Here is a 27,248-nt window from a genome sequence, read left to right as displayed (position 1 = left end):
CAAATGATAAAAAACGAAGGCTATTTAATAAAAGAAAAATTCTAATCCTCTGTTAAGTTTGTTAAAATAAAAAAATATATTTTAACAGAGTTAATAATTTGCCGAAAATAGTTTTTTATTTTAAAATTTGAATTGTGACATCATGATTTTTTATCTGTTGCTTTTATGTGCATATTTGTAACTGTGAATATTTTGACAACTGTATGTATTCTTGTCTTGAATTTTGTAATCCTGTAATTTCTTATGTTTGATTTCACAATTGCTTCATTTTTAGATTGCCCATCATGTAAAAAGTTAAAAGGAAGTTGAATGAAAAAAACAGAACATTTAAAAAAGATTGGGAGATGCAGTATTTTCTTATTTCTGTGAAAGACAAAATGGTTTGTTTATGTAATACAGCACTAACAACATTAAAAAAATACAATGCAAATATCTCGCAAGGACCATAAATATGTAAAATTAGAAGAAGCTCGTAAATCTGCACTTCAAAAAATGAAGAAAAACAGCACCAGGAAAAGGCTTTTGGTGCTTTTATTATGCAAGGAACTTCTGCAACCGATGTTACATACAAAATAGTGCATGTACTTGGGAAAAAAAAGGCAAACCATTTAGTGACATCGAAATGATAAAAGAATGTATTGTTGAAGCAGTAGGATGTTTAGATCCGGAAAAAGTTGACAAATACAAACAATTACCACTCTCAAGAAAAACTATAATTAATAGACAACATGAATTAGCTCAGAATGTAGGAGAACAACTTCAGGTAATAATTCATTCTAAAGATGTATATTTTTCAATAACATTAGATGAAACCACTGATAGAAATGACTCTGCTCAAATATTATATTTTATTCGTGCTACAACTGAAGATTTTCACTGTTACGAGGAACTACTGGCTTTGGGTACGCTCACTGGAAGGACTCGTGGAATTGATATTTTTAACAACTTTAAAGAAATGTGTCTTGAGAGAGGACTAAACCTTGGTAACCTAGTGAGTGTATGCATGGACAGGGCACCTTCTATGAGAGGAAAGCGAGAAGAATTCGTTTCACTGTTAAAAAAAGAAAAGCCCAATTTAGAAAAGTTAATTTCGTTCCACTGTATATTACACCAACAAAACCTTTGTGCTAAATCCTCCACATTGAGCAATACTTTGGACAAAATTATTGCAACTGTTAACTTTATTCGAGAAAATGCTTTAAGACATCGCCAATTTCGAAGCACGCTTATATTGGATGAGGAGACATATAATGTCGACTTGCCATATTATTGTAAAGTGCGCTGGTTATCAAAAGGACAAATTTTAGTAAAAGTTTTGGTTTTGCGAGAACAAATTAAAAAATTTTACAAGGAACAACAAGATTGTGATTTATTAGATGAAGAATTTTGTAGAAATGCTGCGTTTTTGTGTGATATTATGGAAAAGCAAAATGAATTAAATGTTTATTTGCAGGGAAAAACAAGACATATATATATGACATGTGGCAAAAAATTCAGGTATTTCGAAAAAAATTAATTTTTTACAAACTCTTTTCTCTAAATCAGAAATATCTGGGGAACATTTCCCTCATTTAAAAAATATGTTAAAGGAGCAGAAATATGTTGTATGTGACACTTTCAAAGACTACATAACCATATTGGACATGCTAATTGAAGAATACAATGATAGATTTTATGATTTCGAAGAACATACTTTAGAAATGAAATTGGCACATGAGCCACATTTAGTTGATATCCTGACGGCACCCACGGAACTACAGATGGAATTAATTGAATTAGGAGGAGATAATATGATAAAGACTTTTTATGATACAAAAAAAGATCCTATTGAAATATGGAAAAATGCAGTTGAATACCCACATTTACGTCAACATGCTCATCGACTGCTGTCTTGCTTAGCAACTACGTATTGTTGCGAATCAACTTTTTCATACCTTACACAAATTAAAAGTCATTTAAGGACTCAGATATCTGATATTCATTTAGAAGACCAACTCAAGTTGCGTACAACTAAGATGGAGCCTAATATCCAGTTGTTATCTAATAAAAATCAAACCCAAAAATCTCATTAGTTAATTATCAAAAAAGATGTTTCGGCTGAAACCAGTTTAGCTGATTAAAAATGTGCAATCGAAGTGGTTTCAGCCGAGACATCTTTTTTGATAAACAACTCAACCACCAAAGCATCAAATCTTCAACTCATTAGTTAACTCGTATTAAATTATTTTTTACAATAGTACAGTTTTTCTAATTATCCTTGTATTATTATTTCTAATTAACACAGAGAAAATGTTAAATAATTGCTATAAATTTTCATTTGAATAATAATTTAGAAAATAATTTATTATCTTTATAATTATATTTTTTTTAAATTCTGTGTTCATATAAAATGGAGGTGGATGTATTATGATGACAATATTGTAAATATGTATGTTTTATTGAAATTTATTTTGTAATAAAATTTAACACTGATAATTAAGTGTGTGTGTGTGTGTGTGTGTGTGTGTGTGTGTGTGTGTGTGTGTGTGTGTGTGTGTGTGTGTGTGTGTGTGTGTGTGTGTGTTATGGAGGTTTAATGGCGCATAAGCTGCTGGGGCTATAATGTGCCTATTCATAGGAAACTGTTAAAAACAAATTTTTGTTATAATAACATGATTTTTGTTAAAGTGGTCTTTCAGAATTTATGATATAGTCCAATTTTTTTCAGGAAAGAGAAAAATTCATTGATATTTGCTTCTTCACCAATAATATGATTTAGGGTCATTGGTTCTCGCAGATTTCTCAGGGAAGACAGGACGGATGTTCTTTCTTGTTGATACTGTGGGCAATCAATTAGAATATGTTTCACTGATAATTGAGTTAAACAGTGTGGGCACTGAGGAGGATCCTCTCCTGTGAGTAGATGGAGGTGAGTGAGATACGTATGTCCTATTCGTGCCCTTGCAAGTACCACTTCTTCTCTTCGCACTGTTTTGGTACTAGTGTGCCAAAGCTTTGGGTGCTGTTTCAACTGATAGAGTTTATTATTGGTTTGGGAGTGCCATAGATCTTTCCACTGCGCAAGACATGCCGTTTGTATGATGCGATTGTAGTCAGAGGCTGGAACATGGACGGAGGTTAAATCAAAAGTTGATGGATTTTTAGCAGATTTGTCAGCGAGTTCATTCCCCTTTATCCCCGAATGTGCTGGGATCCAGCAAAAGGTCACTGATTGATGACGTTCTTGTATTTGCAGTAGGAGACTTCTGATTTGATCTAACACAGGGTGAACCTTGTAGGAGGAATGTTGCATTGCTGTAATTGAGTCCGTGTATACTATGTATTTTACAGATGGGTAGTGAATCAGATTTTCTAAGGCTAATTTGATTGCATGGAGTTCTGCTGAGAAGCTGCTATACTGAGCTGGAAGAGCAGCCGAAATGATTGAAGTGGGAAAAACTGCCGCTGCTCCTACCGCTGATGTGATTTGGAGCCATCAGTATAGATCGGTAAAAAATCGGCATATTTATGAATATGGCTTGCATGGAGTTGTTTCACATTAATTATTGGTAGGCGATTCTTTCCCCATTCTTGAAGATAAGTATCGCAGGTTAATTGTAGAGGCGGACTCCAAGGTGGTTGAGAGTAATTCATTACTTGTTGCCTGTTGGAAATTGGAACATTCCAACTCTGTGTTATTTCAATTAGGCGTAAGCCTGCTGGTCTTATTTTAGTGGGTTTGTTTCTATAGAGATTTTGCAGTGGTGGATTAAAAAGGTATGGCTCAGCAGGATGCTGCCAGCAACTTTGTATTCGGGCTGCATACTTAAGAAGCAGCATTTTTCTGTGGAGGTAAAGAGGTGGCTCATTAGCTTCAATATATAAACTATGAATAGGAGAGGTCCTGAACGCCCCAAGTGCAATCCGCAATGCACTATGCTGTATAGGATCTAGCCATCGTAGTATACTCTTACGAGCAGAATCATAGAGTGGAGCACCATAATCTAATCGGGATCTAATAAGTGATCTATATAAAAGCAGCAAAGATGTACGGTCTGCTCCCCAAGACAAGGCAGATAAAGCTCTTAGTATGTTTAGTTTTTTGAGGCAGGAAGTACGTACAAATTTAATGTGCTCAAGGAAATTTAGCTTCCTGTCAAGGATTAATCCTAAGAATCTGATGTTGTTAGTCACTGGAATGGTAAAGTTTGATATATGAAGTTCAGGGTCTGTATGCATTTTTCGTTGATTATAAAAATGGATGGCAACAGTCTTCTGCTGTGATAGGCGATAGCCATTTAACCTTGCCCACCTTTGGACTTTATTCAGGGATATCTGCAGTTGCCGTTCAATGGATCTCATGTTCTGGGAATGGCAAGAAATAGAGAGATCATCAGCGTAAAGGTAGGTCTGAACAGCATTTGGAAGTTCTTTTGTGATGGAATCGATTCTAAGGGTGAAAAGGGTTGCACTCAGTACAGACCCTTGTGGCACTCCTTCTTCCTGTGAAAATGTCGCAGAAAGTGAGTTGTGATATCGAACTTGGAATGAACGATTCTGAAGAAAGTTCCTAATGAATATGGGCAGGTTGCCTCGTAAACCAAGAGCATAAAGGTCACTGAGAATGCCACGACGCCAGGTAGTATCAAAAGCCTTCTCTATGTCTATGGAAACCATAACAAGTTGTTCATTTTTTACAAAGGCATTACGAATTGCAGACTCAGCTTTGATCATGAGATCTAAGGAGGACCTGTTCTTACGAAACCCATGTTGGTGATTACTCATTAGGTGTTCTGTTTTGATGATCCAAACAAGTCGATTATGGATAATTTTTTCGAGTAGTTTTCCAAGGCAACTGGAGAGGAAAATTGGTCTGTAACTGTACGGACTGGTATGATCTTTACCGGGTTTCAAAAAGGCAAGAACTGCTGCATGATGCCAAGAGCTGGGATAAATGTTTTCCAGAAATATTCGGTTATAATAGATCAGCAGTATTTCTAAGTTTTTGTCTCCAAGGTTTTGTAACATGATATAAAATATTCCATCTGGCCCAGCGGCACTGTTGCGTGTTGTTTTAATAGCGTGTAAAAGTTCAGAATATTGAAGAGGCTGGTTATATGGAAGGGAAACTGAGGTTCGAAAGTTGATGGCACGTTGTTCAGTCGTGGTCTTCTGGAAATCCGGAGAATAATTTGATGCCGCAGAAACTTCGGCAAAAGTTTTAGCCAAGGCATTTGCTATGTCTTCAGGAGCAGAGAGTTCTTGCCCATTAAACGAAAGAATTGGCGAAGGGGTGGTTGGAAATTTGCCAGAAATCTGCCTAATTTTCTTCCATATTAACCTGGAGTTAGTGTTTCTATTTATGGTAGATGTAAACCGGATCCAAGAATTCTTCTTGGCTTACCTCTGAATGAGGCGTGCTTTTGCCCTTAATTTCTTGTAGTTGATAAGGTTAGCTGTGGTTGGGGATTTACAAAATAAATTCCATGCTTTATTTTTTAACTTCTTTGCTTTGGTGCATTCTTCATTCCACCAACTTCATTCCACCGACAGTGGAATTGAACAGTTAGCTGCAGATAGTAGTTGTGAAGTAATATAATCAGTGGCTTCATCTATCGACTGTGTTCTTATAAATTTCTCATCCAGATTGACAGCTGACTGAAATTTGGCCCAGTTGGCTCGAGAGAACTTCCATTTCTTGCAAGGTTTGGCTACTGGCGGTGGTGCAGTGAGCAAATCACAAATAATCGGAAAATGATCACTGCCCATGGGATCGTCCATAAGAGACCATTCCACGATTGGATACAGAATAGGGGAGCATATCGAGAGATCGATTGCAGAAGTTTGTCCAGTTGGTAATTGTATGTGAGTAGGTGCACCAGTATTAAGAATGGTAAGGTTTTGCTTATCTATGAAGGTTTCAATCAGTCGGCCATGACTGTCCAGTTTAGTAGATCCCCATAAGGGGTGGTGGCCATTGAAATCCCCCAGGAGACAGATAGGGGAAGGTAGCTGTATTAGCAGGTTTTCAAGATCTTGGTAAGAGAAGGTATGACTTGGTGGAAGATAAATTGATACTAATGTTAACTCAATTTCGGTTACCAAACGCACAGCAATGACTTCAATTTCAGTTTTCAAAACAATTTGCTTGGTTGGGGTTTTTGAATTGACCAAGATGGCCACACCCCCACGAGCGGAAGTGGAAGTATTACGATCTTGTCGGTAGATAGAGTAGTTCTTTAAGCTGGCAGAAATTTGGGAAGTTAAATAGGTTTCTTGTATACAGAAACCAACTGGATTGTAGCGATTAATTAAGTCTTGAATATCATTAAAATTGCAACGAAATCCTCTACAATTCCATTGAAGAATATAAGGCATTATTGGTGTTTAGTAAAAGAAGCTGTATCTGACTGTTTTTTTGATGTGACTGTTTTATGGCGTTCAGGTTTCGGTTTGTCTTTTTTGAAGAATGGCCGACCGATGTCCATATCTTCTTCCACATGTATTTCTAAGACTGGGTCTTCCTGTCTGGATGAGTCAATTGTATCCATGGATGTGTCTTGAATATTCATTTTGAAGTTGTGAACCTCGATTATTTGATGGAGCAGCAGCATTGGTTGGAGGAGTAGGAGAAGGAGATTTCGCTGGTACTGTAAGAGCAGTATTGCTTGCCTGGTTCAACTGTTTCGGGATATTGGACTGTTGCTGGGAGAGAACAGTTCATGCCCAGTCAGAGATTGAGTTGTTTGAGGGGACTGTAACATCAGTCTGGGTGGCCACTGATTGATATTTTTGTGTGACACTGGCTGGCATATGTACGTTTTGTAATACTCGGAGCAATTAATTTTCTCGCTTCTTGAAAGCTTACTTTATTTTCGATTTTATACTTCACAATTTTATTTTCGGTTTTCCACCTGTCGCATGTCTTAGAATAGGCGGGATGGTTGCCTTTACAGTTAGGACAGCTCATTTCTGTTGCTGAACAGTCATTTTGAGTATGATCGGTGGACCCACATTTGGGACAGACTGGGTTTCCTCTACATGCCATTTGAGAGTGGCCATACTTTTGGCACTTATAGCATCTCAATGGATTAGGGATGTAGGGTCTAATGCGGCAAAGAAGATAACCTGCTTTTATGGAAGAAGGTAGGTTTGGAGTATTAAAAGTGAGTATAATATTCCTAGTAGGTGCCAGTGTGTTGTCCTTTTTAATCATGATTCTTTTTACTGCAATTACATTTTGCTCCTGAAGTTCTTGACATATCTCCTCCTCTGACACATTCAGCAGGTCCCAGCTGGATATAACACCCTTAGAAGTGTTTAGGGTACCGTGGGGAGAAACTTTTACTGAAATTCCAGCAAAATTTGTAATTTTTAGTAGATGCTCCGAATGTTTCCTGCTGATTGTTTCTATTAGTAGGTCTCCTGATTGCAGTCGCTTGACTGTTTTAGGAGATCCTGCAAGACTTTCGAGATGTTTCTGAATAAGAAACGGAGACAATTTGGTGAGAGGCTGATCCGTAAGTGAATGCATTATGAGAAATGCAGGAAAATCTATGTTTGAAGAGTTGGTCTTAAACCTCTTCGGTTGAGACATGTCATGTTCACTTTCTGTGTCTGGCTGAGAGCTTGTCGGCTCTAGTGGAGGAAACAAAATGTGTTCCATAATTGCTCCTTTTGGCCCTTGGCAGATTAACTGTTCTGCCAAGATTTCCGGCCCCACCACGGGGAGGCAGGAGCAGTGCCTGGTGTGACCAAGCGAGAAGTAGTAGGTGTTAGTAATAAATATATAAGAAATAAAGAAAGGTGACTTTCCTTTCCTGCTCTGTAAAGTACTTTTTTAACAAGAGCTGTTACTGAATAAATAAATTGTTTTAAGGACAGGAACGTAAAAGAACTATAATATCACTTTTTGAAAATCACTCTTTAAGCACAAAGAATTCGCTCAGTCACAATCGCTTGGCACCCGGGGCCTGATAATTAAGTATGTCTTACTTCGTAAGTAGTGGTTCGAAGGATCGGTGCGGCATTTCCACTATTTCCGAAAATGAACATGGCCTTTTATTCAAAAAAGGTTGCTCACCCCTGGACTATTGCTACCCATATGCAGTACCTTGAATTTGCAAAGTTAAACTTGAACTATCATTTCTCAGTCCATTTGTATAATTTTTCTAGATCTTGCTGCAATAGTTTACCTTGATTACTGCTATTAACCACTCTGCCAACCTTTGTATCATCTGCAAACTCAGACATTGCACCCGATATAGCTTCATCAGTATCATTAACAAATACTAAAAATGGCAATGGGCGCAGCACTGAACTTTGGGGCCTCCACTAATAACATCAGTCAACGAAGAGTAGTTCCATTAATAACCAGTCTCTGTTTTCTTGCGCTCAATCATCCCTTAATCCAGAGCAGTAACTTGCCTTAATTTCCACACTGCTCCAATTTGTAGAGCAGTCTTTTATGTGCAACAGCATCAAAAGCTTACCTTTCAACATGAATCCCTTATATCTGAGTAACACCATGTCTCTGATATCCCTATAATGTCTGCATTTGACAATTTAATCAGCACTTCAAATTCATCAGATTTATTTCCTATGCTTGGCAGGAATTTTTTCATTTTTTGGCAGGAATTTTTTCCTGCCACAAACTGTGGTTCAAGGTGTCTTGGTCAGTTAAACCTTGGGCTGTCATGCACTCCCATACTCCACCCATCCAACCATGTCCTACTAGGTCTTCCTCTTCTTCTTCCTGGAGGTATCCATTCCAGGATAGCCTTTGAGTATCTGGTTTCCTGCATCCGTTTTACATGTCCATACCATGTTAAACACTTTTCTTCGATAGTATCAATAATATTCTTTTTCACTTCCATTTTTTCTCTTATGTCTTCATTCCGTTTTCTGTCTCTTCGAGAAGTTTTTGCTGAGCGTCTCCAAAAATCCACTTCTGCGGAGAGCAATTTGTTTTCCCCTCACCTATTCAAAGTCCAGGTGTCCACTCCCTACAATAAAAGACTTTGTACAATCATTTGATATATAAGTTTCTTTGTTTTATTTAAATATTTCTGCTCCATAGAACAGAATTTAGCATGCCAATAGCCTTTCTGCCGTTTGCAATTCTCTTATTAATCTCTGCTTGGGATGATCAGTTGCTTTGTAAGATTGATCTCAAATATTTGAATTTATCAACTTGTTTGATTTGAAAATATTCAATATTTAGAATGTATCTTGATCCTGAAGATAACAATTTCAGTCTTGCTAAAATAGATTTTTAGACCCCATCGTTTATATTCCTCAAACAATTTACGACATGCATAGCTTGCATCTTCTAAGTCTTGTACTATCACCACCTGATCATCTGCAAAAAAGTAAATTGTGAATACAGGTTTTCTTATTAATTGGCAATCCCATTTTATTGCATTTTTTTTGACCAGGATCTCAGGCAGATGGCGATATAAATCCTCAGATCTACTCTTAATAGCATTAGTACATGTACAACAATATCACTTTTTGTGCCCTTAAAAAATGATAGCTGCTCTACCTCATTTACTTTAGCTTCTAGCAGACATATCCCAGTCCTATTCCACCTGTCCTTCTTGCACAATATATTTCTCACTTCCCAAACAATTGAGGCATCAACTATGGCTACTTCCTGTGGGACTAAGGATCTCTGCTGCGGAAGACATCTTTGCATTGCCTGAAGCTGGAGCATGGGCTCAAGCATTGGGCTGGGTGTCTGAGTGCTTGATAGGTCCCTCTCTTTTAATCCTTTGAGGGTATCAACCCTATTCTTCAAGCCCTTATACAATCCCATCAGAACAGCAAGTTTATGCTTAACCTCTTCATGCTTTTTGCAACAAACACACATGATGGCATCCCTTATGGTTGTACGTGCTCTGTTAGAAGCAGCTTTGCAAAAAAGAGCACAAATAAAACATGACATAGTCCTGATTTGTTGGAGAATTGCCTTCAGAAGTTCTCAGATGTGCCAATGCATTCCTGGTACTTTCAGCCCTTTGCTTTGCTGCTCTAGTTTGAGGCATGATTTTAGTCTAAATTTAATTTAAAAAAAACACATGAAACTAAGTGATCGAAAAGAATAACTATGCTAACCCTGCTTATTTAATAGCAGTACAAATTATGCTCTTTTAGATTACATGATGTACTATGCGATGAAGTCACATTATTACAACATTTATATCGCTATAAATTCAGTTTATAGACCTCTTCTGATATGATCACACTGCAAAACTACATAGAAAAATTTCCTAGTATCACAAATATCAATACTATAACAAATGCAGCAGAATCTAAACATTATTATCAATACAGCACAATGGCAGCAAAATTTGAACATTTTTATTGGTACAACATAATGGCAGCAGAAGTTGACTGTGATTTTTTTAAGTAATTTTAAGCCAAGTAATGACAAGTAATTATTTTTAATGTAATCAAAAGTAATTATTTTTAAGTGAAGCAATGAACAAATTTACCAACTTAATCAGAGAATTGATATATAACAACACTATTAATTTTAAATAAAAAGTTACAAAAATAATAATTTTTAAACAATAAAGCAAGTTCCACTTAATGGCTCCTGAGAAAGTTGCTCCTCCAGATAATTTCAAACTCCAAATATATCTCTAATATTAATATAATATTGGCTGGACACTAATGGACAGAGCATGGTCACACTGCCAAAATGACACAGATAGAAACAATGAAATAAAACAGGTTAGAGCAGATCTCCAGAAATGGAAGTATCTCAACAAATCTTGGATTACTGAGAATTATCCCTGGTCCATCAGAATGCAAATGAGATTATATTACCTTTGTCATGTTCACTGGGTTTATCATCAATTTAGCTTGCATTCCTTTCTATCCGAGAGTATTAAAAGCTAGATATAGCCAGAATCTCTGAAATTATTTATAATTATTTCACAATACAGATTCCTGCATTCAGAAGACTGCCTATAAGATCATTGCAAAGCAAGTGCAAAAGCTGATTCTGACCAGTCAGCAATTTAGCTTGCATTCTTTTCTATCCGAGAGTATTAAAAGCTAGATATAGCCAGAATCTCTGAAATTATTTATAATTATTTCACAATACAGATTCCTGCATTCAGAAGACTACCTATAAGATCATTGCAAAGCAAGTGCAAAAGCTGAATCTGACCAGTCAGCAATGACCTTGCATTACTGACAGGAGGGATGCTTCCTGCCAAGTGAATGTGAAAATAACAGCTTTTTTATATACATATATATATACACACTGAGTTAGTTTGCATTAGCAACACCTCCTTGTGTAGGACTGGACTGGTCTGGTCTGGTCTGGACATTGATGAAGGCTCAGGAACAACAGCTGATATAAGATTGTAGTTTGCATATGTGGCAATCAGTTTTTGAGTGTCTGTTGTTTTGAGTGTTTTAGGCGTCGAGATCTTTTCGACTTTGAACGTAGAAGGATTGTGGGGGGAAGACAGGTAGGTGGTCCCATGAAGTATTAGGAAGGTGTTGTTAATGAAAAGCCAACTCAGTGTATATCTTTATATTCAGAAGTACTATGCTTGAATTCAATTGTTTTTTGAGTAATAATATGTAAATAAATAAATAATAATATCATTTTGCAGCCTATGATTTCTTTAACTTTCAAATTGTTTTTAAGCCACAGGCTTGCTTTTGCTGATATCTATGAAAAAAATTACCTTCAATTTAATATTATGTATGCTTCTGTAACACTTGTTTGCTTCAACTAGGTTTGAAATTCTTGCCAATATTATTAATATGCAGTTTTGTAAATAAGTTTCAACAATGTATAAATTCTTGCAAACCATCAACCAACCTGTAATGAAATTTATTACTATAAAATGTACAAATTAAAATAAGACAAATGCAAATAATAGCAATAAAAATAGTGACATATAAAAATTTGATTAAAGCAAACTATTTAATAGTAGTAAATATATATATTAAAAATAATATGGTAAAAACAAAACATGAATAATAGCTTTTGGCTTCTACAGCATTTCTCAATTAGAAAACACTGTCCAAGATTGAGACTAAAGATATCACTGGTCAGAAGGTGATGCACTTGCTCTGCCATCATGGGACTATGCACACACTATGCCACCATACACAATTCCCTTTTCACTTCCATTATCTGTGTTTGGGGGGGGGGGGGAGAATTATCTACAAACTGGAGAAAAAGGTAAGGGAGGGAGAACTTCACTCCCCCACCCCACGTTCTTTACCAATTCATAGACAACACTGCCCTTCCCCTTCACAACAGGTAACTGGGTCCACAGTGGCACAGTGTGTGCCTCATCTCCACTGGCTACTGATTTGTGCATAACAGCCTCAACCTTAGCTAATGTCTTCTGAGTTGAGAAAGGTTCTATATAGAAGTCAAAAGCTACTAGGCATATTGTGTTTTTATCATATTTTTTCTTAGTATAATTTTAATACTTCTAACTAGTTCAGTTTAATTAAATTTATACATCATTATTTTTATTGCCCTTATTTATATTTGTCATTATTTTAATTTGTACACTATGAAGTGTAATAGAGTTTATTAGTATGAACTAATAAACTCTATTACAAGAATTTATACATCCATCCTATTCACAATCTCAGAGCCATCTTTACTTGTCAACAGATTTAAAACTTTCAAAAACACTTACCAGGTAACATGAAAATAGTTGCGGCACATGCCAGCATCACAGCTTATACAAACACCAGTTCTGCTGAATCTGTCATCCTCACAAAGACTACACGACTATATTTAAAAATAAATATACAATAAAATAATATCAGCTGTATCTCCATTAAAAACATTTGCTATAAAATATACACTAGATTCTATCAAAAGTCATGGAACTTGTATTTACAGACAACATGTTTATTAAAAAGAAATTAACAGTGTGCTGGCCAACCTTTGGAGACAATGAATGCTGCTTCAATGTGTCATGGAAGACTTTATATTAATTTCTGGCAGAAAGCTGGCAGGATTCTGCTCCAATCCTCGTTTAAAGCACTTGTGAGCACCATTAATAAAGATAACTGCCTTGGTTTTCCTCTAATTCTGTATCATAACTGGAGCAGTGTAGCATTAGAGGCAAGCTACTTCTATGGATGAAGGGATGGTTGGATAGCAGAAGACAGAAGGTAGTTAACAATAGTGCCTATTGTTAACTACCAATTAACAATAGTGTTGGGTCCTCTGTTGTTTTGTATATTTATCAATGATATTGATGAAGGTATATCAAGCTTAGTGTCGAAGTTTGCAGATGATACAAAGGTTGGCAGGGTTGTTAATGACAGTAATGGCAGTGTGCTACTGCAACAGGATCTAGATAACTTGGGCAGATGGGCTAAGAAGTGGCAACTGAAGTTTAATCTTGACAAATGCAAAGTACTGCATATGGGTAGAAACGTACCAACTGTGTGGTACTACACTTAAGGTGGTAGAAAATGAAAAAGACCTGGGAGTAATTGTGCAGTCAGATATGAAGTTTTCTGAGCAATGCAGACAGATGTAGAATAGACAGATAGACAGAATAAGAAAAGACAGATGTAGAATAGATGTGCGGAAATTTGCCTTTAACCAGCGGGTGGTTAATTGCTGGAACAAACTTCCATCTGTCGTTGTGGAAGTTGATAGGATAAATAAATTTAAGGAGGAACTGGACAGGCATTTGTAGGGAATGGTGTGATTTTTTTTTTTTTTTGGCTGATGCTGCATAAGCTCATACACTTGCTTTCTTGCATCACATGCCACTACTACTACTACTATTCTTCTTCTTGGACTCAAGTTATTAGCAGAGTCTCCAAGGGTTCAATTTTGAGACCATTGTTGTTTTCAATATATTTATTAATTACATTGATGAAGGTATAATAGGTGTAATGCCTAAGTTTGCAGATGATGTAAAAGATTGGAGGTTGGTTAATGATAGGAAATGCTGCTACAATGAGATCTAGAAAAATTGGCAGATTAAAGTTTAACAATTACATGTGGGTAGTAGTAGCCAACTTGTTCATTACAAAACTCAAGATAGCAGAAAATGAAAAAGGTCTGAAGTCCTCTGAGCAGTGCAGACAGACTGCTAGGCCAGTTCATGGGATGTTGTCAATAATACACAAGTTTTGCCAGCAGGGATAAGGATGTAATTATTCTGCTGTATAAGGCATGGTAAGGCCACATTTCAAGTACTGCATACAAGTCTGGAAGCCTTCTCTTAGGAAGGATGTGGATCCCTTTGAATAGGTGCACAGAACAGATATGAAATTAGTGAAAGCAATGATGATGGCATTTTTACTCTTGTTCAGACAACATACATAGAGGGTTATAAATTAAAATTCAGGAAGGTCAGTGGCAGAAATTTGCTTTCAATCAGTGGGTAGTTTGAATACACTAAAAAAGAGGAATTAGACAAATTATTATGGGATGTGGTCAGGTGATGTGGGAATTGATTTGTTTTATATGTTTATTTATTAATTATTTATATTTCAGCTGATGTTGTAAAGTTTGCTTTCTTGCATTATTGCTAATATTAATTTGTTCCAAAGATGGTGAGCTGACGCTGAAGTTCTAAGCTGGCCACATCCTTTTCAAATCAAAGTTTCACAATTTCTGCTTTTGTGCCTTGAAGTGTTCCCTTGGAAGGTTTAAGGGCTACTTCCAAAAAATTACTACACTGTAGGGCATACAGAATTGTCCAAAACATTAATGTAGGAAGCAGGATTCATAGTTACATGATAACTAGTAGACATAAGCCTCCGTAGCCGAGTGGTCTGGAGCGGGAGTGCAGCAGCACGCGTTCTTTGAGTAGACCGGGGTTCAAGCCCCTGACTGCTGAATACGGTCGATCTGCCAACCCGCAAGGGACCAGCGTGGCAGATTATGGTCCATTTTCCTCAGCATGAATTGTTGAGGAGGCTTCCATCCTGCAGTGGGTTGATAATGGCTGCACTTTACCTTTTTTTTTTTTTTTAGTAGACATATAACGATAAACACCTCCGAACCATGACAGTTCCTTTCCGTAACTTCACAGTTGGAACAATACACTCAAGGTGATAAATCTTTTTCATATACAACATCCATAAGCGCATCAGACTGGAAACGCATGGTCTGTGCTTATTAACAGCACATCTGAGCAATTGGAAACAGGAGAGACTGTTTTTAAAAGGATGAAATACACTTGAATAGAAGGGATGCAAAAGAAAGTAGGGTCCTGGAAGAGGAACGGAATCACAAATTAACAGGTTAATAGTAGCTGCAAGCAGAAGTGAAAGTGATTCTTGAACTGCTTCCACTGAGACATGGAAAAGCCTGGAAAGCAAGGTGATGAGAATTACAAGGACTGCTAGGGGTCATCATGGGATAAGTAAGCACTTGGACTGTGGTTGGGTTACTAAGAGCAGAAACAAGTGCACATATATAAAGGCGCGTAAAGGTGACTACGATGGTCTGAGACAGTATTTAAATTCTATACAGTGGGACCAACTGAAGCTGTTACCAACAGCAAATTCAAAATGGGAAGCATTCAAAGAACTTATCTTGGAAGCTACTAGGCTTTACATACCAACTAAGAAATATTGTTCAAGGTTTAGGCCTAAATGGATGTCAGATGAACTAATGAGACATATGACAGAGAAGAAAAATGCATGGAATACATATAAATTAACACGTGACACAGAAGCCTATGACAGATACCAGTTGATCTGTCCACTTGATATCGATGGGTCAACTGTTGATGATCCTGCTCAGGTAGCTAACAAACTAAATGAATATTTTGCATCGACATTCACACATGAGGAGTTATTCAGCGAGGGGAATGCCAGAGGTGTATTCAACTCTGGCAGTAACAGTAAGCTAGAGAATCTTGTAATAAATGAGAGTAAAGTGGAAGTGAAATTGTTGAAGATAAACACAAGAAAGGCACCTGGGGTGGATGGGATCTATCCAGTTATATTAAAGGAGGCAGCAAATGAAGTAAGCAAACCCTTAGCCATAATTATGAGAGCTTTCTTGGACTCAGGGGAGGTACCCACAGACTGGAGATGTGCAAATGTGACCCCAATTCACAAAGGAGGATCAAAGGCCGACACAAGTAATTCTAGAGCTGTGAGTTTAACTTCTGTTCCAGGAAAAATTAATGGGGGCACTGGTTAAAGAAGCACTGCAGGATCATCTAGACAAGACTTCAGTTATAGCTCGGACACAGCATGGTTTTGTTAAGGGGAAGTCTTGCCTGACCAATTTGATTGGATACTATGATGCATTCACAAAAGAACTGGATGCATGTTTGTTTTTGTTTGTTAGGAGCATTAGCAACTAAGGCCATATTGCTCCAGGATATGCGGTGGTTATTCCCTGACCTGACCTTTCCGCATCCTCCGTATTTGGTGGTGACGGGCTTGAACCCCGGTCTATCAAGAAGCGTGTGCTATGCACTGCTGCTCTTTCCCACCTGGCTACGGAGGTGCCTAACTGGATGCAGGGAATAACTTTGATATTACATACTTGGATCTTAGAAAGGCTTTTGATACAGTTGCACATGGAAGACTGCTGCACAAATTGGATCAGTGTGGCATCGGAGGCAAATTGCTGCTATGGAAAAAGGGGTGGTTGAGGGGGAGAAGACAGAGAGTGGTAATCAAATGGAGGACACTGCTCATCGTGGACTAATGTTATTAGTGGAGTCCCTCAGGGTTCACTGTTGGGTCCATTATTGTTTTCTGTATTTATAAATGATACTGATGATGGTATATCAAGCTTAATGTCCAAGTTTGCAGACAATACAAAGGTTGGCAGGGTTGTCAAGGACACTACTGACACTATGCTGGTGCGACAAGATCTAGAAAGGTTGAGCAGATGGGCTGAGAGTTGGCAAATGAAGTTTAACACTGACAAATGTAAAGTACTACATATGGGAAATAGCAACCCCAGAGCAATGTATCAATTCTGTGGTACTACACTGACAGTGGTAGAGAATGAAAAAGACCTGGGGGTAATTGTGCAGGCAGATATGAAGTTCTCTGAGCAGTGCAGACGGGCTGCAAGAGTAGCTCATGGTGTCTTGTCAATGATATACAGGTATTTTTTCTAGCAGGGATAAGGAGGTGATTATTCCCTTGTATAAGGCAATGGTCAGGTCACACCTTGAGTACTGTCTACAGGTCTGGAGGCCTCATTTCAAGAAGGATGTAGAGCTGCTGGAACAAGTACAGAGAAGGGCAACAAGATTAGTGAATGGAACAATGGGGTACTCTTACGAAGAAAGGCTTAAGTTTTGCAAATTACAGTGTCTGGAGACTAGGCACCAGCGAGGTGATCTGATAGAGGTTTATAAAGCCTTGAATGGTTTGAGCATGCTCAATGCTAATGGGATTCTTCCTCTTGCTCAGAATAATCACCTGAGAGGGCATAAATTCAAATTGAGGAAAGATAGATGTAGGACAGATGTGCAGAAGTTTGCCTTTAACCAGCGGGCAGTTGGTTGGTGGAACAGACTTCCATCCTTTGTTGTGGAAGTTGATATACTAAATAAATTTAAGGCTGAACTGGACAGGTATTTGGAACGAACGGAGTGGTGAAGGTTTTTTTTTTTGGCTGATGCTGCATAAGCTTGCTTTCTTGCATTATATGCCTCTACTAATGCTAATACTGACTCTTGTACTGTCAGCCCTATTATGTCATCTGGTTCATGAGTGATGATCAGGTGTAGAATATTCTTTTTCCTAGTACTTTCCCTGACATGTTGATACAAATAGCAATCATCTAGTTGATTTAAACATTTTGTCTTCCATGTGGTGTTTCCTTCCCACTCGGTCCAATCAATTAGAGGCAAATTAAAATCACCCATAATAAGACCTCGATGCTTACTTGCCCATTCCATTTGCATATTGAGGCTCTCATCATAATCTTCACAACCACCTGGGCTGAAGATTACTCCCACTCTCATTTCTCTCATCACATCATTATGAAATGATGGGTTTTCATTTTCCTTCAAATATGTCTCCTGTAAGCTAAAGCAAACTGGCTCATGCTTTTGCAGGAGGTGATGTTGTCAATATTTTGCTGGAATCCATGACAATTCCACTTTAAGAATTTAGCCATTATTTTGGGTTGGTTAGTTCACCAGTCAGCTTCTGAAGTGCTGAGGGCTTACTTTTCTCAGCCTTGGATTTATCGCTTTTGGGGAAGAGATAAATCCAAGGCTGTCCTGTGTCCATTTCATCCTCTGCAAAGAGTTCCAAGACTGAATCATCTGGCACCTCTCCTTCTCGACATTTTTCTTGGGAACTAGGGGTATTTCAAGCTTCTTATTCTTTTCTCCAGCAACTTTTGTTACTGGTGGAACATTAAGAGGTAATTATATGGGAGTAGCATGTGAATGATCTTTCTAGTTTTTGTGAGCTTAGCATTTTATAAATGATACTGATGGAAGTGAATGACTGTTTTGGTGGCAAAGTTAGTCATTTCTGTTTGGGTTTCAATAGCACATCTTCCTGCTACCTTCTGAGCATAGGTAGGTTTGTTTATATTCAAGGGTTTCACCACTTTTCTTGCCTCCTCATATATGTTTAGCTCTGCCTTAACTCTTTGAATTTCTTTTTCTTCTTTCCACCTCTAGCATGCTCATGAATTAGCAGGGTGCTTTCCTCAGCAGTTAATGCATGTTGGTTTTGGGGCTGAACATGATGTAGTTTCGTGGTCCTTTGCACATCGAGCACAGGCAAAGACTCCATGACAGGCCATTTGCAAGTTCTGTATTTCTGGCACGTAAAGCACCACAAAAGATTTGGGACATAGATACACTGGACAATTAATATAGCCAGCTTTGATCTCATTAGGAGACGTTGGTGAATTAAATGTCAAGATGATATTTCTGGTGGGAACAAGTTTCCCATCTCTATGCATTAATATTTGTTTCGTAGCTGTCACTCCTTGGGATTTTAATTCAGAACAGATTTCCTCTTCAGACACCTCCATGAGATTCAATTCTGCAATAACACCATGGGATGAGTTCACAGTGTTTTGTGAGGGTAACTGTGATCAGCATTCCCTTCATGGATGTAGCTCAGAGGAGCTGCTCTGAATATTTGTAATTTCTGGTCTCTATAAGAATGTTGCCCGAGCAAAGCCATTTGACAGATTTAGGAGAGCCTACCAACCCTTCCAAACACTTCTGAATAAAGAAGAGTGACATTTTCCCTAAAGGCTTCTCACTAGTAGAGTGAATTATCAGGTAACAAGGTGTTGGACCGATATATAACTTCTGTTTTCTGTCTTTTAGGAGAAGTAACATTATCTGGATCAACATTCAAAGTTTGCAGATAGGGACTAGGCTGTAGACATTGGATCCCAAAGATCCTAATCCGGTAGCCCAGTAGCATCACTGGAAGGTCCCCTCACCATGTAGCGGTGCCCACGTAGAGGGGATATGATAGTGAGAAGAAAGCAAAAGAGAAATTAAAGCTAAAACAGTCACCTGGGGTTGCTGGATAAATTCCATCAGCAAACCTCTGGTCCTAATTATGAGAGTATCTTGTATTCTGGGAGATTCCTAGACTGGAGATTTGCAAATGTCTCTCCTATTCATAAGGAGAGGGGGATCAAAAGGTGAAGTGGGTAATTACAAACATGTAAGTTTGATTTCTGTGCCAAGGAAAATAATAGGGTCAATGGTTAAAGAAGTAATGCAAGATCATCTTGATTAGAGGGGAACTACAAGGCAAATACACCATGAATTTCTGTTCAGAGGAAATTTTGCCTTACTAATCTGATTAACTACTATGATGCAGTAACATGAAACGTGACAAAAAATAATTCTGACATCATATATTTAAGATTTCAATAAAGCTTTTGACACTGTTCCACATGAATGTCATTGTTTGTCATTTGGTTTTTAGGAGCATTAGCAACTAAGGCCATATTGCTCCAGGGATAATGTGGTGGTCATTCCCTCACCTTTCCACATCCTCTGTATTTGGTGGTCACGTTCCACACAAAAGACTGCTGTACAAATTGGGGAAGTGTGGCATTACTGGCAAGTTACTGCAATGAATAAAGGGATGGCTGAGTGGCAGAACATATAATTTTATTATAAATGGGCACTGCACTTCTCAGACTAATGTTATTAGCAGTGTCCCTTATGGTTCAGTGCTGGATACCTTACTGTTTTCATTAATGATACTGATGATGGTATATCAGGCTTAATGTCTAAATTTGCAGATGATAGACGGGTTGAAGGAAATAATCAAGGTATACTACTGCAACAAGACCTAGAAAAATTAGCATTAGCATAAGTAGAGGCATATGATACAAAAAAGCAAGCTTTTACAGTATCAGCCAAAAAAAAAAAAAACTTTCCCATTTCACCCATCCATTTGTTCCAAATGTTTGTCTAGTTTTAGTTCCTTGAATTTATTTAAGCTATCAACTTTGAAAATGAGAGCTGGAAGTTTGTTTCAGCAATCAACCACTTGCTGGTTAAAGGCACATTTCCACACATCTATTCTACAACTGTCTTTGCTCAATTTCAGTTTATGTCCCCTCAGGTTAGTAATCTGAGCAAGAGGAAGAATCCCATCAGCACTGAGCCTGCTCGATCCATCCATTAACACCTCAATCAGATCACCTTGCAGGTGCCTAGTCTCCAGATGCTGCAATTTACAGAACTTAAGCCTTTCTTCGTAAGCGCACTCCTTTGTTCCCCTCACCAGTCTTGTTGCCCTTCTCTGTACTCGTTCTAGCAACTCTACATTCTTCCTAAAATGAGGCTTCAGACCTGTATGCAGTACTCAAGGTGTGACCTGACCATTGCCTAATACAAGGTGATAATCACCTCCTTATCCATGCTAGAAAAATTCCTGTATATCACTGACAAGACTCCATGACCTACTCTGGCAGGCACCTCCGTAGCCAGGTGGGCAGGAGCAGCAGTGCGTAGCACACGCTTCTTGATTAGACTGGGGTTCGAGCCTGTGCCCACCAAATACGGAGGTTGTGGAAAGTTCAGGGAATAATCACCGCATATCCCCAGAGCAATATGGCCTTAGTTGCTAACTTCCACCTCTGCCTGTGGCTACTGTTAATCTATTAGTCTGTGAATCCCCACCCCAAGCTAGCAGGTTTCTGACCCACCTAACATTGTCTTGATAGCATCAGCAAATATTCTTGCACCCTTTCTATTTAAGTGTATCCCATCCCTGTAGAAGCAATCTCTCCTGTTAACAAGCACAGACCAAGCTGAGAAAAATTCTACCCCATGAGCCTTGCACAATCTCTCCAGGGCCGAATTGATTGACAAGGCTCTCATCATATACTTCCTCCTATCGTGTCTGGGCAGGATTGCAGATACTTTCAAATTTAACCCTAACTCACAACTTTTTTTCAACGTTGATCTGCACTTGTTAAGTAAATCCGCAAATCTAACACACTTAATGTCATTAGTGCCAACGTGTACAACGACATCACCTTTTGTGCCCAAATTAGGCAGATAGGCTGTAAAGTGTAAATTGAAGATTAATATAGAATAATGCAAGGTGCTGCATATGGGCAGTAGTAATTCAAGAATAATATACCAGAATAACTCATACACAAGGTGGTGGACAACAAAAGAAACTTAGAGATCAAGAGAAGGAAACTGTACATTCTGATATGAAGTTCTCTGAGAAGTATAGACAGTCTGCAAGGACAGCTCATGGAGTTCTGCCGATGATATATAGGGATTCTGCCAGAAGATAAGATGATTATCCCATTGTACAAAGCAATGGTTAGGCCACATCTTTAGTAATACAAGTCTGGAAGCCTCATTTTAAGAATGTCAACTGGATCTCTTGGAATAGGTGTAGAGAATAAACATTAGTAAAGAACACCCTTAGCATAAAAGACCTCAGTTTTGCAAATTGAAGCAACTGAAAATTAGGCACCTGCAAGGAGACTTCATGCTAACAGAATCCTTAGCCTTTCTTGGACAACTCATGAGGCCATATAAACTTAAATTGAAAAAGGATAGCTGCAGGACAGATGTGCAGAAATCTGCTTTCTGCCAGGGTAATCAATTGTTGTAACAAAATTCCATTTGGTGTTTTGGAAGTGGATGGTCTAATAAATTTGAAGAAGCATTAGATAAATTGTTAGAGGCGATGAACAGATGGGGTAGGTAGGTTTTTGGTTGATGCATCTTTCTTGCATTATTTGTCACTACTAGTACTAAAATTGTGAAGTGAGACATCACTTACCAGGAACAACTTCTGCTGATATGCAGTCTGCTGCATATCAGCAGAAGTTGATATGCAATGGGATAATCATCTTATCTTCTGGCAGAATCCCTATATATCATCGACAGAACTCCATGAGCTTTGGTGTACTCAGCACATGCTAATTCAATGGTGTGCATTGGTTTTCCTTATGAAAGGCTTATGATGCAACACTGCCATGAAAATTCTTGGTATGCAGCTTTATGTGTCATGAAAGCACTTGCAGGTTTGCTTATGGCCACTTGCATCCCCACACTCACAGACTTTCTTTTTTTTTTTTTCCCAGCACATTGTCAAGTGTTCACTTTGGGAGTGTCTGTTTTCAAGTAACAGTATATACAGACATTTTCCCCATATGACATCCAACTAGCATCCCCTCAGAAACACTTGTTAGCTCTGTCTAAATGCTCATCATTTTGAGCTAACTCCTGACCACCTTTAGACACCAAAATATTTGCATATTTTATAGACTCACAATTTCCTGATAAAACAGATACAGGATCATGGAAAAAAAAACTTAATATTCCAAACAATAACTATTTGAATAAAAAAATAGCAAACAAACAATAATCTCTTTGAAAAATGATTAAAAAACGCTTGAAACTTCATATTATGTGCTTGAGCTCTACTTGTATTCCTGCAAATAAGATACTAATCAATGTACACATGAACTAAGGCTCAGAATGTGCTGAATGCAAATTATGACAACTAGACATCTTATGTTGGAGGAGTGGGAGACCTCATTGAAGTATATATAAGGCCCTGAAGGGGATCTGTAAAATGAATGAGGGAAGTATATTTTCACTGTTAAGAGAAATAGGAACTAGGGGCCACAAATAGGAAGCCGAATCTTACAGAGTTTACCTTTGGGCAGCATACTATAGATACCTCCACGTACATAACTACCTGCCATGGTGGTTAATGTGGAGAGTTTGGCAAAGTTCAAAGCAGATCCAGATAGTGACTTTTGTAATGATGAGGAAAGGAGTGGTGATTGTGGAAATTTTTCTCATTCCTCCATTTTTTCCGATGCAAAATAAGTTCACTTCCTTGAATTATTTTGCTATTTTAATACTAAATATCCATGAAGTAATTAAATTCCATCCACACATAATGGAGAATGTCCACGATGACTATCACTACAGCTGCAAAGATTCTTTCTCATAGTTGTCTCATACTATAAATTCTAGTGGCATGAGATCAGGACTTCTTAGAGATAAGGTTATCAGTTCACCTTTTTTACAATCCACCAGTCAAAAAACCTAACATTCAGAATGCTGATGCCCTGGACAATTCTGTGAAACTGATGACTGAAATGAGGTAGGCAACCTTCCCCCCCCACCCCAAATCTAATTGGAAGAGTTTCATATGCATTTTCTCTCTGATCAATTTGTGGGGAAAATAAACAATTCAATGATATTGAGATAACTCTCTTCAGTGATGATTTCTTCAGCCAAAAAGAAAAGTCCAACCACATGATTTTGCAAAAGGCATATTCAACACTGAATAGAATCATCTTAATTCTTTTTCAGCTCCACTGAAGCTAGTAAGTTTTTGCAGAAATTTTACCCCCCCCACACACTTATTTGTGACCTATATTTTATTCTTATAGTTTTTATCTCACTGATCATGTGGTTGGGTTTATTACTTAAATCATGCAAGTATTTTAGAATATTTACTTGTGTGAATTAACAACTGTCACTAGCAGTTATTTCTGGTGCCAAGTCCTACCATCATAGATATACATTTCTTTGTATAATTATAAGGTACATTTAAATTAATACAAACAGTACTGTAAATAATAATATAATTTCACATAGGTTAATTTATTTTTGTATTTACCTAAGTATTAACAAGCTACAGCTTAATATTTAGACAGCCTTTGTAATCAGTAATTTTGGAAGGGAATACATAAGTAAGAATTCTCTTGTAGAACTTGTTATTATTAGCCATATGGTGCAAGGATGCCCGAGGCTTATGCTGCACCAGCCTAAAAAAACAAAACAAATTCCCGCATTACCCTGACAGAGACAGAGAGAGAGAGAGAGAGAGAGAGAGAGAGAGAAGAAGAAGAAGAAGAAGAAAAAAGCAGAAGAAGGGAATCACCAAAAAAGAGAAAAATGATATCCAGCTACTGAATATGCACAAATTTCCAGGCAGAAGGAAAAATACCTTTGGAATAAGAAAGTGAAAAAAGGCGGCAAAGAGTTCAGGAGCACAGGTTTTGAGAACAAGTGGAGAAATACCATCAGGACCTGGAGCTTTATTAGCATCAAGATTCGTCAAAATTCTGAGCAGAAGAGCAAATTTCCAAGCAGAAGGTTATTGTTGTTATTTGGTTTTTAGGAGCATTAGCAACTAAGGCCATATTGCTCCGGGAAAATGCAGTGGTCATTCCCTGACCTCTCTGCATCCTCCATATTTGGTGGTCAGGGGCTCGAACCCCAGTCAAATCAAGAAGCGTGTGCTACGCACTGCTGCTTCTGCCCACCTGGCTACGAGGTGCCCCAAGCAGAAGGAAAAACACCTTTGGAATAAGAAAGTGAAAACAGGTGGCAAAGAACAGGAGTAAGTTCAGGAGCACAGGTTTTGAGAACAAGTGGAGAAATACCATCAGCACCTGGAGATTTCTTAGCATTAAGATTCGTCAAAATCCTTTTGACGGAAAACTACAGGAGGCATTGAATGGAGCGTGTTGGGAATGGTGGAAGGTGTGTTACCAAGATCACTGATACAAGAGTTGGAAGAAAAATAGGATGCTAGAGGTCAGCTTTATCCTTGGCCGAAGTGACAACAGAACCATCTGGTTTTGACAGAGGTGGGAGCAGAGATGGGCAAAAGTTGCAGCCAATAGCTTTGGCAAGAGACCAGAATGCTCGGCTACCATCAGGATAAGAAGCAAGTTTTCTACTTTTAGCCTGTGAAAAATCTAGTTTGGACTGATTAATAACTGCTTTAGAATTGTTGTGAGCTTTGGTGTAGGCAGAAAATGAATCTGAAGATTTGGAAACAAGCCAATTATGATATGCAACATTCTTCTCTTGAACAGCCTTAGCACATTTATTGGAAAACCAAGGTTTAGATAAAGGACGAGATTTTAAAGTGGAGTGTGGGATAAAGGATTCCATTCCTACAAGAATAATTTCACTGACATGATCTGAGCAAACATTAACATCAGAGGTTTTGAAACAGTAATCCGACCAAGGTAAAGAAGAAAAGAAATCTCGCAGGTCATCCCATTTTGCATTCTTGTAATGCCAAACAATACGAGGTTGGGAATAGCCATGAGATAAAGGCTCCATTGGTTTGTTTGTTTGTTATTTGTTTTTTTAGGAGCATTAGCAACTAAGGCCATATTGCTCCGGGGATATGCGGTGGTCATTCCCTGACCTTTCCGCATCCTCTGTATTTGGTGGGCACGGGCTCGAACCCCGGTCTAATCAAGAAGCGTGTGCGACGAACTGCTGCTCCTGCCCACCTGGCTATGGAGGCGAGGCTCCATTGGAGAAGAGACAATCACCAAGTTGTGATCTGAGGTGCCTACAGGACCACTCACTTCGACTATGTACCTAGAAGGGTTGTTTGTGAGAAAAAGATCAAGCGTGTTGGCTGCATGTTTAGGATTGTCCGGTATTCTTGTAGGTAAATGAACAATCTGTGCAAGGTCATTAGTAATTGCAAAAGCCTCAGCATCTTGACCAGCTGGGTCGGTGTGACTAGAAAACGGAAGCCAGCTGGAGTTGTGAACATTAAAATCACCAAGGAAAATTACCTCACTGTTAGGAAAGTTGGACTGGAGAAAGTCAAGTTGCAAAGAGCTCCAAGTGATTAGTGGAGTTGGGAGAACAGTAGAGACAACAGATGAATTTGACACAATGAGGTAGAGAGATTTTAAGGCAGAGAAGATCGAAACAGACATATGCACAAGTACCATTTTTGAGGCGAAAGGAATCACACAGCGAATAATTTGGGCAACTGAGATGAGTAGTGGTCGAATCAACCGATAACTGAGATTCTATAGTAGTGGCTGGAAAAACTATTCAGAACAGAGATAAGAAACCAAAGCTGAGATATTAGTAAGTTTTCCAAGTCAGACTCCTTTTAAAACTCTTTAATCCTGGTCTTACTCTTTTACAATATCTGACACAGTTTGTTTTTCATACCACATTCTTCACAAATGCAGGAAACAGACAAACCAAAGTAGGTTTGTTTCCTGCATTTCTCTAATAGCTTTAATTTCAGCAAAACACTTAGATGCACATGCTTTCTCTCTTCATCAGTTTTCTGACATTTTTATCTACTAGAACCATAGTGTTTCTTTATTATAATCTTGAAGTGAGATTATAATAAAGAAACAGAGCACAATATGATAGATAGCAAGCTTGCCCATAAACAGACTGGGACATTGCCGTTAAGCTGCCATGACTCGTAAGTTCCCAGTTTTCCCTATAATATGAGCACACTCAAAATATGTTTTGGTGCCTGCCAAGTAAAATCAAGGGTTGATTGCTAAGTGTGACTGAGTCTCTAAGGAAGCAAACTGATGGCCTGGAACAAATTCAAGCCGTGGGCTTGTCAGAAACTCATATCTGATGCTATGTTTGGAGATATACTTTCAATTTGGTGCCAAATTGGATAAACTGTTACAGAATGTTTTGGTTCCACTGGAGGTACTACTAATTTGGAAACCAACTGTAAGGGAGACAGGGAACATATTTTGTAATAAACAGAGATGGCATAGAACTAGAATATATCTACAAGGTGAGAAAATTGATGATGTAACAAATTTCTTCAGCATTTAATTGCACAATTAGCACTTTTGGCTGAAAACCAAGGTTCAGATAAAGGACAAGATTTCAGGAGTGAATGCAGAATAACAGTTTCATCCCTACAAGAATAATTTCACTGGTATAATCTATGCAAATATTAGGATTGGGAAATTTAAACAGCAATCGAATTAAGGAAAAGAAGAATAGAAATCATGCATTACCATCCTATTC

General features: G+C 38.1%; 1 protein-coding gene across 1 annotated transcript in view; it reads right to left on the bottom strand.

Moving 5' to 3' along the window:
* The window catches only part of LOC150075263 (PHD finger protein 14-like), a 313,155-nt gene that overhangs the window by 174,804 nt on the left and 111,103 nt on the right, over positions 1–27,248 (bottom strand). The window contains exon 9 of the mRNA XM_090388420.1: positions 12,663–12,757. Coding sequence (XP_090244546.1) covers positions 12,663–12,757 — 95 coding nt within the window. The remainder of the gene's footprint in view (positions 1–12,662; positions 12,758–27,248) is intronic.

Source organism: Mastigoproctus giganteus, chromosome 14, assembly GCF_048544385.1.
Source record: "Mastigoproctus giganteus isolate SK-2022 chromosome 14, ASM4854438v1, whole genome shotgun sequence".
Taxonomy (NCBI): domain Eukaryota; kingdom Metazoa; phylum Arthropoda; class Arachnida; order Uropygi; family Thelyphonidae; genus Mastigoproctus; species Mastigoproctus giganteus.
The sequence above is the reverse complement of the archived record's forward strand: the minus strand, read 5'-3'. Positions and strand labels throughout refer to the sequence as shown.